We start from the raw sequence: 15,776 nt of genomic DNA, 5'->3' as shown, positions 1-15,776 counted from the left end.
ATGGATGCCAAAGTACTCAACAAGATCCTAGCCAAAAAGATCCAACAGTACATTAAAAGGATTATGCAACATGACCAGGGATTTATTTCTGGGATGCAAGTTTGGTTCAACATTCACAAATCGGTCAACGTGATAGATCACATTAATAAAAGTAAAGACAAGAACCATATGATCATCTCAATTGATGCAGAAAAAGCATTTGATAAATGTAGCATCCTTTCCTGTTTAAAACTCTTCCATGCGTAGGGTTATAAGGAACATACCTCAATATCATACAAGCCATCTATGAAAAGCCCACAGCCAATATGATTCTCAATGGGGAAAAGCTGAGAGCTTTTCCCATAAGGTCAGGAACACGACAAGGATGACCACTCTCACCACTATTGTTCAACATAGTACTAGAAGTCCTAGCCTCAGCCATGAGACAACAAAAATAAATAAAATGCATTCAAATTGGCAAAGAAGCCAAACTCTCTCTCTTCACAGATGACAGGATACTTTATGTGGAAAACCCAAAATCTCCACCCCCAAACTACTAGAACTCATACACCAATTCAGGAATGTGGCAGGATACAAAATCAGTGCACAGAAATCACTTGCTTTTCTATATACTAACAATGTAACTGTAGAAAGAGAAATTAAGGAATCGATTGCATTTACAACAGCACCAAAACCATAAGATATCTTGGAATAAACCTAACCAAAGAGGTAAAGGATCTATATTCTAGAAACTACAGAACACTTATGAAAGAAATTGAAGACACAAAAAGATAGAAAAACATTTCATGCTCTTGGATTGGAAGAATAAACATTGTTAAAATGTCTATGCTGCCCAAAGAAATCTACACTTTCAATGCCATCCCTATTAAAACACTATTGTCATTTTTCAAAGAGCTGGAACAAACAATTGTAAAATCTGTATGGAACCAGAAAAGACACCAAATCGCCAAGGGAATGTTGAAAAGAAAAACAAACCTGGGGGCATCACGTTGCCTGACTTTATGGTATATTACAAAGCTCTGATCACCAAGACAGCATGGTATCAGCACAAAAGCAAATACCTAGTTCAGTGGAACAGAATAGAGACTTCAGAAATGGACCCTCAACTCTATGGTCAACTAATCTTTCACAAATCAGGACAAAATATCCAAGAAAAAAAAGGACAGTCTCTTCAATAAATGGTGCTGGAAAATTGGACAGCTACATAGAAAAGAATGAAACTCGACCATTCTCTTACATCATACAAAATATAAACTCAAGATGGATAGACCTCAATGTGAGACAGGATTCATCAAAATCCTAGAGGAGAAGATTGGCAGTAACTTCTTTCACATTGGCCACAGCAACTTCTTTCAAGTCACATCTCCAAAGGCAAGAGAAACAAAACAAAAATGAACTTTTGGGACTATATCAAGGAAAAATCTTCTGCACAGCAAAGGGAACAGTCAACAAAACAAAGAGGCAACCCAAGGAATGGAAGAAGATATTTGCAAATGACAGTACAGATAAAGGGTTGGTATCCAAGATCTATAAAGAACTTTTCAATCTCAACTCCCAAAAAAACAAATAATCCAGTCAAGAAATGGGCAGAAGACATGAACAGACACTTCTCCAAAGAAGACATACAAATGGCTAACAGACACATGAAAAAATGTTCAACATCATTAGCCATCAGGGAAATTCAAGTCAAAACCACATTGAGATACCACCTTACACCAGTTAGAATGGCAAAAATTGACAAGGCAATAAACAACAAATGTTGGAGAGGTTGTGGAGAAAGGGGAACCCTCTTACACTCTTGGTGGGAATGCAAGTTAGTACAGCCACTTTGGAAAACAGTGTGGAGATTCCTCAAAAAATTAATAATAGAGCTACCCTATGACCCAGCAATGGCACTACTGGGTATTTACCCCAAAGACACAGATGTAGTGAAAAGAAGGGCCATTTCCACGCAAAGTTCATATCAGCAATGTCCACAATAACCAAACTCTGGAAAGAGCCAAGATGCCCTTCAACAGATGAATGGATAAAGAAGTTGTGGTCCATATATACAATGGAATATTACTCAGCCATCAGAAAGGATGAATACACACCATTTGCATCGACATGGATGGAACTGGAGGGGATTATCCTAAGTGAAGTAAGTCAAGCAGAGAAAGACAATTATCATATGGTTTCACTCATATGTGGAACGTAAGGAATAGCATGTAAGACCATAAGAGGGAAAACAGAATGGAGGGAAATCAGAGAGGGAGACAAAGTGTAAGAGACTCTGGACTCTGGGAAAGGAACTGAAGGTATAAGAGGGGAGAATTGTGGGGGTGTGTGGTAGCTGGGTGATGTGTATTAAGGAGGGCTCAGGTTGTGATGAGCGCTGGGTGTTATACGCAAATAATGAGTCATTGAACACTACATCAAAAACTGATGATGTGATATATGGTGGCTAACTGAACATAATTTAAAAAATTAAAAAAATTAAAAATAAAAATTCTCTCTGTAAAAAATAAATAAATAAAGACATGCATACATAAATAAATATATAAAAATAAAGTATTCCAAAAGTAAAGACTGTCCGACAAAAACCATTATTGTGTTTGCCAGTAGGACTACATTGCCATGTTTATAAAGAGATTTGACATGGTTGATTTCTTTCTCCCTTGAGGATGCATCCTCCCTCTACTGAAGAGAAAATATAGATTGCAGACCAGCATTTTAACTATTTACTTCCCAGATGTCTCTGATGAGTCTCCATTTTGTATATCCATATTCTGCCATGGTCTTCTCTAATAACATGTGAGATGTATGTAATAACAGTCCTCAATTTAACCAGAATTAAATGGGAAAGTCTGCAGGATGTAACCAGGTTCACTTCTCTTGATGTGATCTAGAATTAGCATCATACTTACCTCTCTTTCAAGAATGGATGATAAAGTGCTCCTTGATTTAATAAGCTAAGGAAATAATACCTTCTGGTCATTAGTGGGGGTTAGAGAAGTGTTCAATGATGTTGCACATTTTAACTACTTGATGTGCCAGCCACTTGCATTGTGGCTTATGCCAACTCTGTGAGATGCACAACACTATCATCCTCTTGTCTGTGGGGTCAGGGGAAAATGTGTCATGCATATGAGAAATAAATCCTGAGCAGTCCTATATCAGACCGTATCTACATATCTTGCTACAGATGTTTTGTCATGTATTCCGTAAGTTAAAACCTAAAATGTATTCCACTTTTCATTAACACTTTTATTTTGCAATAAACTTTTAATGCAACTATGAGCCAAAAAAGTACATTTTCAACTAAAAAATACAGAATGTTCATTTCTTTTTTTTATTATGTTATGTTACTATATGTTACTATATGATAATTATGTTAGTCATCATACAGTACATAATTAGTTTTTGATGTAGTATTCCATGATTCTTTGTTTGCATATAACACCCAGTGCTCCATGCAATATGTACCCTCCTTAATTCTCATCATCAGGATAACCCATCCCCCACCCCCTCCCCTCTAAAACCCTCAGATTGTTTCCCAGAGTCCATAGTCTCTCATGGTTCATCTCCACCCTCTGATTTCCCTCCTTTCATTTTTCCCTTCCTTCTTCTAATGTCCTCCCTTCTATTCCTTATGTTCCACAAATAAGTGAAACCATATGATAATTGTCTTTCTCTGTTTGACTTATTTCACTCAGCATAATCCCCTCCAGTTCCATCCATGTTGATGCAAATGTTGGGTATTCATCCTTTCTGATGGCTGAGTAATATTCCATTGTATATATGGACCACATGTTCTTTAACCATTCATCTGTTGAAGGGAATCTCGGCACCTTCCACAGTTTGGCTATTGTGGACATTGCTGCTATGAACATTGGGGTGCATGTGGCCCTTCTTTTCACTATATCTGTATCTTTGGGGTAAATACCCAGTAGTGCCATTGCTGGGTCATAGTATAGCTCTCTTTTTAAATTTTTGAGGTACCTCCACACTGTTTTCCAAAGTGGCTGTACCAACTTGCATTCCCACCAACAGTGTAAGAGAGTTCCCCTTTCTCCACAACCTCTCCAACATTTGTTGTTTACTGCCTTGTCAATTTTTGCCATTCTAACTGGTGTAAGGTGGTATCTCTTTGTGGTTTTGATTTGAATTTCCCTGATGACTAATGACGTTGAACACTTTTTCATGTGTCTGTTAGCCATTTGTATGTCTTCTTTGGAGAAGTGTCTGTTCATGTCTTCTGCCAAAAATGTAATGAATATGTAATTTGCCTCAATTGTTTATCATCATTTAACATATTTAACATATACTAAGATAAGAGGGTGGAGGCATACTGGTATTACAGATTAGATCAAAACAAAAATTACTGAAGAAGCTTTAGTACCTAAGTGAGAAGTTAATAAATATTTTAAGATTATTTCTAAAGGTGAGAATTTAATTACAGCTGCGGATTGCATGTTCTTTTTTTCCAAATTTTTATTTAAATTCTAGTTAGTTACATGTAGTGTCACATTGTTTTCAGGGGTAGAATTTAGTGTTTCATCACTTACATATAATACCCAGTGCTCAACAGGACAAGTGCCTTCCCTAATACCTATCACCCATTTAGCGCATCTCCCACTCACATCCCTCCATCAACCCTCACTTTGTTCTCTATCATTGAGTCCCTTATGGTTTGTTTCTCTCTCTCTTTTTCCCCCATTCCCATATGTTCATCTGTCTTGTTTCTTATATTCCACATATGAGTGAAATCATGTGGTATTTGTCTTTCTCTGACTGACTTATTTTGGTTAGCATAATACAGTTTTAGCTCCATCCACGTCGTTGCAGATGGCAAGCATTCATTCCTTTTAATGGCTGAATTATATAGATGATAGATAGATAATAGATAGATAGATAGATAGATAGATAGATAGATAGATAGATGATAGATAGATCACATCTTTATCCATTTATTAGTTGATGGTCATTGGGCTCTTTCCGTAGTTTGGCTATTGTTGAAAATGTTGCTATAAACACTGGGGTACATATACCCTTTCGATTTTGTATTTTTTATCCTTTGGGTAAATACCTAGTAGTGCAATTGCTGGATCACAGGGTAGTTCTATTTTTAACTTTCTGAGGAACTTTCTTACTGTTTCCCAGAGTGGCTGCACCTGTTTGAATTCTCACCAACAGTGCAAGAGAATTCCCCTTTCTCTGCATCCTTGCCAATGCCTGTTGTTTCTTGTGTTGTTAATTTTAGCCATTCTGAGAGGTACGAAGTGGGTATTTATTCATATATATATTCATATGTGTGTGTGTGTTTACATTACTCAGCCATAAAAAGGAATGATGTCTTTCCATTTGTTGTGATGTGGATGGAGCTAGAGAGTATTATACCATGACAAATAAGTCAGTCAGAGAAAGACAAATACATATGATTTCACTCATTTGTGGAATTTAAGAAAGAAAACAAAGGAACATATGGGGAAAGAAAGAGGAAAACCAAGAAACAGACTCTTAACTATAGAGAAAAAAGTAATGGTTACCAGAGGGGAAGTAGTTGGGGGGATGGGTTAAATAGGTGATGGGGATTAAGGAGTGCACTTGTGATGAGCACTGACTGTTGTATGTAAGTGTTGAATTACTAAATTCTACTCCTGAAACTGTTACACTGTATGTTAACTAAGTGGAATTTAAATAAATACTTTAAAATTAAAGAACTTCTAAAACTCAACACCCAAAAAACAAATAATCCAACTAAAAAAAAAGGAGGGGGTGAGCAAAAGACCTGAACAGACATTTCTCCAAAGAAGACATCCAGATGGCCAACAGACACATGAAAAGATGCTCAACATCACTCATCATCAGGAAAATGCAAATTAAAGCTGCAACTAGATATTACCTCATACCTGTCTGAATGACTGAAATAAAAAACACAAGAAACAACAAGTGTTGGTGAAGATTGAGAAAAGGGAGCCCTCTTGTGATGTGGGTGGGGATGCAAACTGGTGCAGCCACTCTGGAAAAAGTATGGCACTTCCTCAAAAAGTTAAAAATAAAACTGCCCTATAATCTAGTAATTTTGTTAATGCATACTTACCCCCAAAATACAAAAACACTAATTCAAGGAGATACATGTAGCCCTATATTTATAGCAGCATTATTTACAATAGCCAAATTATGGAAGCAGCCCCCATATCCATTGACAGATGAATGGATAAAAAAAGATGTGGTACTTATAGACAATAAGTATAACAATGGAATATTATTTGGCCATAATCAAGAATGAAATTTTGCTGTTTTCAGTGATATGGATGGAACTAGAGCATAATGTTAAGTGAAATAATTCAGTCAGAGAATGTAGAAAACTATATGATTTCATTCATATGTGGAATTCATGAAACAAAACAAATGAGCAAAGGGGGAGAGAGAGAGAGAGAGAGACAAGCCAAAAAACAGACTCTTAATTATAGGTTATAGATTATAGATTAATTATAATTCTTAATTATAGAGAACAAACTGATGGTTACCATAGAGGAGGTGAATGAGGAGATGGGTGAAATAGGTGATGTGGATTAAGGAGTGCACTTGTCGTGGTAAGTACTGGGTGATATATGGAATTGTTGAATCACTATAATGTACACCTGATACTGATATAACAATGTAGGGGTACCTGGGTATTTCAGTCGGTTAAGTGTCCAACTCTTGGTTTCAGCTCAGGTCATGATCTCAGGATAATGAGATTGAGCCCCACAGCAGCTCCATGCTCAGCTCAGAGTCTTCTTGAGATTCTCTCTCCCTCCCCCACTTCCCCTACCCTCACTCTTTCTCTCTCACCCTCTCAAATAAATAAATAAATAAATCTTTTAAAAAACAATGTATATTGACTATACTGGAAACATTTTAAAAAATTTTCCAATCCCAGGAGATCTTTATTTTGATTATTTTATTGTCTATTCTAAAGTTTCTGTTTGGCTTTTATTTTATACCTTCCATTTATTTGCTGAGGTTTTCAAGATAATTAATAATTGCTTACTAAAGCATTTTTGTGATAGCTGCTTTAAAATGTTTCAGATTATTTCAATAATTGATTTATCTCAATCTTGACATCTATTAATTTTCTTCCATCATTCAAGTTGTGATTTCCCTTGATCTTTGTATGACTTGTTATTTTCATCACACCCTTATCATTTTTAATATTATAATATGAGGCTCTGTAGTCTATCTAACTTTTTTTTTTTTAACAGAGAGTGTCCCCGTTGTGATGTAGCTGGATGGTCAGGTGTGTGTTCATGTCAACTTGTAGTGGGATTTCCTGACACCTGCTTTGCAAAAGTGGAACACTGACTCACACTACCTCATTGCACATGTGTGAGATAGATATTTAGCTCCCTTGTCAGATCTACCAATACCTTCATAGTGAAAGTTGGGTACTGACTCATACCGTCTCACTGCCTCCAAGTGGATGTGGATGTGAATGCTTATCTGACCAGTGGACCTCACTAACACCAAGGTGTAGAGAAAGTTGTGTACCATGTAGTCCCATCTTGTTCTCCTCATTCAGTCTCATTGATGGTAGATAGGGATGTAAGTTCAGTTCCTCACTGGTTTTCACTAACTCCAAGAGTGTTGGAAACCAGAGTGTTGACAGCCCTGCCTTGTTCTGTGTTATTCATAGCTCCATTGCTGTTGTGTTGATATGGGGGCAGGGTGAGAAGAGGCTATAGAATAGAGGTAACTAACACTACCTTACACCATCAGATGATGGTGGAGGAACAATGTACCATTAAACCTCACTGATGCTACATAAGAAAGTCAAAACACCACATTGCTTGCTTCTGTTGAGTGGGGGGTGGAAGATCAGTTCTGTGCTCAGCACCACTTATACGAATTACTCTGACAGGGAAGCACTGCCATCTTAGGGAATCACTGCCTGCTTCTGCCAGATAGGTCATGGAAAATCAGCTCTCTAGTTGGTCCTGCCAACACTACATCAGAGGAATTGGAACATCATCTGCTTCCACTCAGCAGTGGAGGGAAGATCACATTCCTGCAGTGGATGGAAAATCAATTGCCTGCATTTGAGGCTGTCAACTAACCTTGTTTCCCACCACAAACCACATACCCTGTTTCTTAGTCTGGCATACTCTGTGCTCCAGCCACCATCTTCTGACCAGTTTTTCATATATCCTATGCCCATGCATCCCTCTGTGTCTTTCTTTCAGCTGTTTTCTACTTAGACTGAAAAGGCCTCAATATTCTACCACCTTCTGAATGTCTTCCATTTGTTTCAAGTTGTCTTTTCCAATCTCCCCAACCATAACAAATCACTACCTCCTTTGGGTCACCAGTGCTTAATTTGTACCTGTCATAGCATGTACTATGATCTGCCTTGTACAATGGAATTAACAACATTTATGTCTATCTCCACCACCCATCCAATTATAAATTATCATTGTATCTCCCAAATTTATTTATGTTTTATTTATCCAGAATTTGGGCTTCTAGAAAATTACAGCATTTGAAAGCATCCTCTGAAACTGGCTATAAGGGACAAAATCCTTGCCACAGTGCCTTTTTGATTTACACTCAGGTCCTGACAAAGAGGTGATGGGCATTAAGGAGGGCATGTGTTGTGACGAGCACTGGGCATTATACACAACTAATGAATCAATGAACACTCCCTCAAAAACTAATGATGTACTCTATGTTGACTAGTTGAATTTAAAAAAAAGAGATCTTGAGTGTAAAATAGAGCAAAGGATTAGAGATGGGACATGAGCCAGGTGGTTTGTAGACAAACCTGGCAAGAAAAAGGACTTGTTTTAGGGATGACTGGTTAGGAGACCACAAGTACTTACCATGAGTTTGTTCATGTGTTAAGAAATTTACTTTTATTTATTTTAATCTTTACAGCTACCCTTTGAGGTAGATGTTATTATTATCCACATATTGTAGGTTGATGGTGCTCTTCTAATCATTTTCAGATTTCTGGACACATTCACAGGGTCAGTCATCTGGGTGTTTTGAAGGGATAAATAAAGCTGCTGTGAGAGATTTTGAGTCACTAGGACTCTGGTCTGTAGAGGCTGTGTAAGAGTACTTGCTTCACGGGGCGCCTAGGTGGCTCAGTCGTTAAGCGGCTGCCTTTGGCTCAGGTCATGCTCTCAGGGTCCTGGGATCAAGCCCCGCATCGGCCTCCCTGCACGGCGGGAAGCCTGCTTCTCCCTCTCCCACTCCCCCTGTTTGTGTTCCCTCTCTCACTGTGTCTCTCTCTGTCAAATAAATAAAATCTTTAAAAAAAAAAAAAAAGAGTACTTGCTTCATTAGGGATGATTTCTTTGGATTGAAGCAGAGCAGCTAAAACCACTTATTTCTTTATTTCATAAATATTTATTGAGTACCTACCTTGTGTAAGATACTTGAGATGCAAGATAAAAGTTCTTTCTTGATGGTTTTATAGTTGAGTGGGCAGATATACCAAATATACATTATATCATAGTGTGGTAAGGTCCACTGAATCCCTGAATTCATAATGTTAGGTAATGACTTAATATTAGAATCATAGTTTTAGAGAAGAAAGGATATTAGAAATTGTTTTCTCAGGCTGCTTTGTGGGGTTGTAAGCAAGAATTCCGTTGAAGTATACAACCAAAGGGCCTGAGTGAATTGTTTGCCCTCCATTTGTATGACCTGTGTGGTCTTCTCCTACATGTCAACTGCTCTTTTAAGCAATAAGAGCTTGGCACATCTTGGTATGGGAAATTACCTGGAACACATTTTTTGTGGAACATAATGGCATGACATTTGCACATGTCTTCTTTCTTTCAGTGTGTAAGTTGTATATATGTGTGAATATTTACACACCACTATGACATTCTAAAGAGTTTAGAAGTACCTTTTAGTGTATGTAGCTTTCTTGCTTCCTTGGAATTCTTTTCTCAATGTGTAGTATTGGAGACTTATCCCATCTTCAAAGTCCTTGGCCTGGGAAACATGGGGAATTGGGGGATCCAGAATATTCTGCCCTTTTAGCTATTAACTTGTACAAGGACTAGGTTTTTGTGTCCCTGTCTTGGAAGTTATGAAATGTGGAGGCAACCAGTATTGTCATCTTGCAGCTCTCTCCCCTACTTTTCTACATTTCCAGATAAATTAATGACCTTTATTTTACGTGATGACATGAGGTATTGTCTTCTCACCAGTGAAGGATGGAGGAATGAGAATTAGGGAGCTAGACTTCCCTGGCTTTAATTGCCATCTTGTAAAGTAGGATACAGGGCTAAAAGGTTTACAGACATTCCTATTTAATCCTCATAACAGCCCTGTGACTTGAGGTAGGTGAAAGTATGGACACTTTCTTTTCTATCTTTCAGATTTTCCATATGAGGATGCAGTAGTTCTATAATCAGAAAAACACCAAATATATACAACAAAAACCCTTTCATTTCTCTCTACAATTTTGTCTCTATTGCCTGCTTTTTCACACATTGTTCTTATCACATATGTGGATTTCTATGGCATTAAACATTATTTGAAAATACGGTTTATACTAGCTCAATAAATCCATATATGAAGGTAAACTAGCTTCATTATCTATTTTGTCATAGGTCATTTAGCACAAATAATGGACCATCCATACAAAGAAACTAAGGGACAATTAAAAATCATGTTTTCAGAGTATTTGATAAGCTTGGAAAATGCTCTTGATATAAATTGGAAAAAATAAGCTATAAAAGTTTGAAATCTCACAATTTTGTAAAATATAAGCATAGATTTACTAATGAGAAAGAAATCAGAACTAATATTTTGTTTTATGTCTAGATGGTAAGATTAAAGTTAGTCTTTTATTTCACTGAACTTCAGAAATTCTCCACAATGTCAGTACATTTCTTTTACATTCAGAAAAGAAGATCATTAAAAAAGGCATTACTGGGAGTGATCAGGTAGAAAATATAAAGGAGAGTTTGGATCAAGATGTTGGGCTGTACACAGGCTTTTCCTTCACTGCTCTCATATTCCTTAAACTGAAAGAAAATAATTTGTATGTACAAACTCTGTTTGTGTATATGTGTATTGAATATTATTTTATAAAGGCTTTGTAAGGAATTCCTGTAAAATAGAAAGCAGATGGAGTGTCTGTGGAGAAGGCTGACGGGCGAAAGGCGGCCAGAAAGAAGGAGCAGGGGGACCGGCCTGTCTGGCTCCAGTTTGAGGGAAGCGGTCAGGGAGCGCGTGAGGAAATGGAGTGAGAGACTGTGACTGTGTGGACTGAACGCGGGTGCGCGCACTGACCCGCCCTGTCGCTGCAGGCCCAGCGGAAGGCGGAATGGCAGGGGGCGGGGCCGAGGCGCAGGCGGGCTCAGAGGGGTCGGATTCCTGAAACAGCAAAAACCTCGGCGCCAGAGCTAGGCCAAACAGAGCAGCGCTGCGAAGCCGAGGCCGCGCGGACTTGTCAGAGACCCACCGCTGCCTGCGCCTTTGCTGCTGCAGTCATCTCTCTTATCCCTTGCCTACCTTTCCTGTCGTCTCCTCAAACACCGTTTCGCAGCTTCAGCACCCGATAACAGCTAAGTGGTCAATTCCGGGACTCGGGGTTGGGAGTCGGGGTGGGTGCGAGGCGTAGGCAGTACAAACTAGCCCGCCATCTGCTGCGGCAACCGCCACTGCTGCAGACACCTCTCCTGGGCGGGAAAGGAGAACACTCAAAAGGCCCACGCTGCCCCGGCGCCCACGGTCAGAGTTAGAGCGTTTCTGTCAAGCCTTGGTGAGAGCCTTGCACTTGGGGAAGGGAGGACGGACTCAGAGATCACGAAAAAATATCTCATATTGGATAGTGTTGACTTTTTGTCAGCTTAATTAAGGAAGTGGCAGCTTTGCTTGAGCCTCCTTAAACCCTGAGCCATGTCACCCCCAACTGTGCCCCCAATGGGTGTAGACGGCGTCTCCGCATACCTGATGAAGAAAAGGCACACCCACAGGAAGCAGCGGCGCAAGCCCACTTTCCTCACGCGTAGGAACATCGTGGGCTGCCGCATTCAACACGGCTGGAAGGAAGGCAATGAGCCCGTGGAGCAGTGGAAGGGCACTGTGCTTGAGCAGGTTTCCGTGAAGCCCACTCTCTACATCATCAAATATGATGGCAAAGATAGTGTATATGGGCTAGAGCTGCACCGAGATAAAAGAGTTTTAGCGCTAGAAATCCTTCCCGAAAGAGTGCCAACTCCTCGCATTGATTCGCGCCTGGCGGATTCCCTGATTGGCAAAGCAGTGGGGCATGTGTTTGAGGGTGAGCACGGTACGAAAGATGAATGGAAGGGCATGGTCCTGGCGCGAGCCCCCGTGATGGATACTTGGTTTTACATCACTTATGAGAAAGATCCTGTTCTTTATATGTACACGTTGCTGGATGACTACAAAGACGGTGACCTGCGCATCATTCCAGATTCCAACTACTATTTCCCTACAGCAGAACGGGAGCCTGGAGAAGTGGTCGACAGCCTCGTGGGCAAGCAAGTGGAACACGCCAAAGATGATGGGTCCAAGAGAACCGGCATTTTTATCCATCAAGTGGTGGCCAAGCCATCCGTCTACTTCATTAAGTTTGATGACGATATTCACATTTATGTCTATGGCTTGGTGAAAACCCCTTAAATTCGTTGTGCTCTTTGCGAAAGTCGTGGAACTATTAAATGTAAAACATGACATGTTCTTGTAATTGTGAATTTTTGGAACAGTTTTGGTGTCAGAGATTCAAGAATTTATTATTGCTTGTTACTTATTGTGCCTCCAAATCTTATAACGACTGGTCCCACAGTTTTGCCCCAAGTGCACGTTGGTACTTTTGATATTGTCTTGTTCTGTAATTGAAGATTTAATATGGGTGTTAATAGAAAATTGAAAAGTATTCATTACCATTGGAACAATGAAACACTAAAGAAAAAATAATGGTGCAACTCCACACCAGATCCTTTCCCCTATTTTATTATCTCCCCTCTTTCTTCTTCCCAGGTAACAAGTGTTAAGAACATGATGTATAACCTTCCATGTTTTCCCCATTCACTTACAGAAAGTTTGTTGTAGTCTCTTCTGTAAAAATGAAAAGCCACATCATTTCTCTGTAATTGTTTTTCACATTTGGAATACCCATGATATATTTTCTAATCAGTAGCTGCAAGTCTCCCTCTCGCTCCCTCTCTCCTCCCTCCTTTCCTCTCCTAGTTCCCCTCTGCCTCTGGAATTTACTCTGTATATGGTATAACACAGAGGTCGAATTATACATTTTGTTCACATCAGGTGCCTGATTATGCCATCACATTTATTAAATAAATCACCCATTCCCTCTCTTCCTTTCTCTCTCCTTCCCTCTAGCAGCTGCATATACAGTACATTTATATACTGAAAAGGTATTCAGCCATTCTCTTATTGATGGTCACTTAAATTATTTCCTTTCCTTTTTTCACCATAGCATTGCTGCAATAAATACTGGTGCTTTTATTTCTATTGGGTAGTGTCCCAGAAATGGGTTGCTAGGTAGGGGGTATATTTAATTTTAGGAGATATTACAAAATTACTATACAAAATGAAAGTGCTCATTTCCCAGTATCCTCTCCAGCACTCTTTCAAGTTTGCAAATCTGGAGGGTGAAAAATTATATAGTATTTTTTTTTTTTTAAATTGACAAACTCAGAGGTTTGCTTGTTTGTTTGTTTGTTGATTATTTGGATTTTTCTCTTTTGTGATTTGCTAGTACTTATCCTTTGCACATTTATCTATTGAATCTTTGATCTTTTTCTTATGTATTTGTAGGAATTCTTACTATATTTCTCTAGGATACATATTAATCATTTGTAGCCCATCTGTATTTTTTTCCATTCTATCATTGATCTTGACTTTATTGATGATATCTTTTACTATTACAGTTGTTGCCATTGTTGTTTTTAACTTTTAGATAGACTACTACCTCCTTTTAAGCTTTTTGGTTTCCTATCTTTTTCAGATGAATGCCCCTCCCCCCAAGTCATACATATATTCACCTATATTTTTTCTAGAATTTTCATTAATGTTAAGGTTTTAACTGTTTGAACCATCTAGAGTTTATTTTGTATATGGTATAAGATAAAGGTTCAAATATACATTTTATTCACATTGGGTTCCTGACTATTCTATCATATTTATTAAATAAACCACCCATTTTTCAGTCTGTGAGCCAGTATCTTGTTTAACTATAGTGGCTTGACCATAAATTTTGAACTCTGGTAAAGTAAGTTACCTCTCATTAGGTGTTTTTTTCCCCCTTTTCTTCTTTTATATAAATTGTTCTAGAAATTCATTCTTTCTATGAAAATTGAAAGCATTATTTCCACATTAAAAAATTCTGATATCTTAGAATTGTGATACATTTCTACATTTCTATTTAGAAGACAATTTTAATGATATTAACCCTTAACACTCAAGAGTTTTGGTACATCATTAAAATCTTTTGGTTTTGTTTTTGTAATGTTCTTCATATGGATCCATGATATCTGACTACATTTATTTCTAAATATTTTTACAGATTTTGTCACATTTTGAATTGGGTATTTTTTCCTCCTCATTTGTAACTTTTTATTTCTGACAATATAGATAAACTACAGATCATTTTTAAAAATGTTTACCTTATATTGAATCAGCTTACTAAACCCTCTTATTACACTTTTTAAAAATATAATATTTTCAACCTTCTAGGTATACAATCATTTCACCTGCAAATAGAGATAATTTTATTTATTCAAAATAATGTTGAATAATGATTATGACAGATATGCTTGTCTGGTATTAGTTTTCATGAAATTGTCTTTAGTGTTCCCTATTAACATAACATTTGTTGTTGGTTATTGGCAAATAGTCATTAACCATTAAAATGTTTAAGGAGTTTCTTTTATTCCATTTTTTTTTATTCTTGTTTCACATTAGAGGGCTTACTGAAAGTGGCTCCTGAAATTTATCAAATGTCTTTCAGCATCCACTGATAAAATCATATGATTTTGTTTTCCTTTGATTTGTTGATGTAATGAATTAGAGGACTAGGTATTTGATATTGAACCAAATTTGTGTTTCTGAAATAAATCCTACGTGGTCATATTATAATAATCATTTGATACATTGCTAGATTTTATTTACCAATATTTTATTTAGAATTATTGCATTTATATTTCAAACTGAAATTGTATTTTTTCTTTCTTACCCTGTCTTTATCAAGTTCTGCTTTTAAAATTGTTCTAGCTTTAAAAATGAATTGGTGAATTTTCAGTCTTTTTTTGTGATCTGAAATAGCTTAAAAAAGCATAAGAATTATTAGAATTATTTGTTCTTTGTTTAAAAAATATTAAAATTCCTGTTGTTCTTTTAAAATTAGCTAGTACCAAGCTATAAAACAATTTAATCCTGGTGACAGTTTTGATGGTAGATCCTTAATCAGCCTTCTTATCTCTCCAATGGTAATTGGTTTATTTAAACTTTCTATTAAAAACGGAATGTATAGTTTCTATAAAATACAAAATTTAAAGTTTTCTCTGTTATTAAGCTTCTTGATTGCATTATTCAGACACTTTATGGCCTTGCATATTGCATATGCATATGCATATTTCCTAAATATGTTCAATATTGAAAACATTGTAATAAATCAGCTATAATGGTGTTTTAAATTCTCTTTGTATTTTATTTATTTTGAAAAAGTAAAACATGATATGGAAAGTATGTAAAATATAACATCTGTTTACTTTTGCCCAAAATCAACAATGTCAATATTTAAC

At 37.3% G+C, this 15,776-nt stretch overlaps 1 protein-coding gene across 1 annotated transcript; it reads left to right on the top strand.

Moving 5' to 3' along the window:
* Nucleotides 1–11,366: 11,366 nt before the first annotated feature.
* On the top strand, nucleotides 11,367–13,055 carry SPIN4 (spindlin family member 4). The gene has a single exon (XM_032398226.1). It carries the CDS (start codon nucleotides 11,887–11,889, stop codon nucleotides 12,634–12,636), a length of 750 nt encoding a protein of 249 aa, XP_032254117.1. The 5' UTR covers nucleotides 11,367–11,886; the 3' UTR covers nucleotides 12,637–13,055.
* The last annotated feature ends 2,721 nt before the right edge of the window (nucleotides 13,056–15,776 follow it).

This window comes from Phoca vitulina, unplaced genomic scaffold, assembly GCF_004348235.1.
Source record: "Phoca vitulina isolate PV1807 unplaced genomic scaffold, GSC_HSeal_1.0 scaffold112, whole genome shotgun sequence".
Taxonomy (NCBI): domain Eukaryota; kingdom Metazoa; phylum Chordata; class Mammalia; order Carnivora; family Phocidae; genus Phoca; species Phoca vitulina.
Note: the sequence above shows the minus strand (reverse complement) of the source record. Positions and strands in the feature narration are given on the sequence as shown.

Coding starts and splice junctions, on each gene's coding strand:
- SPIN4 (XM_032398226.1), top strand. CDS start 11,887: ATGTCACCCCCAACTGTGCCCCCAATGGGTGTAGACGGCGTCTCCGCA.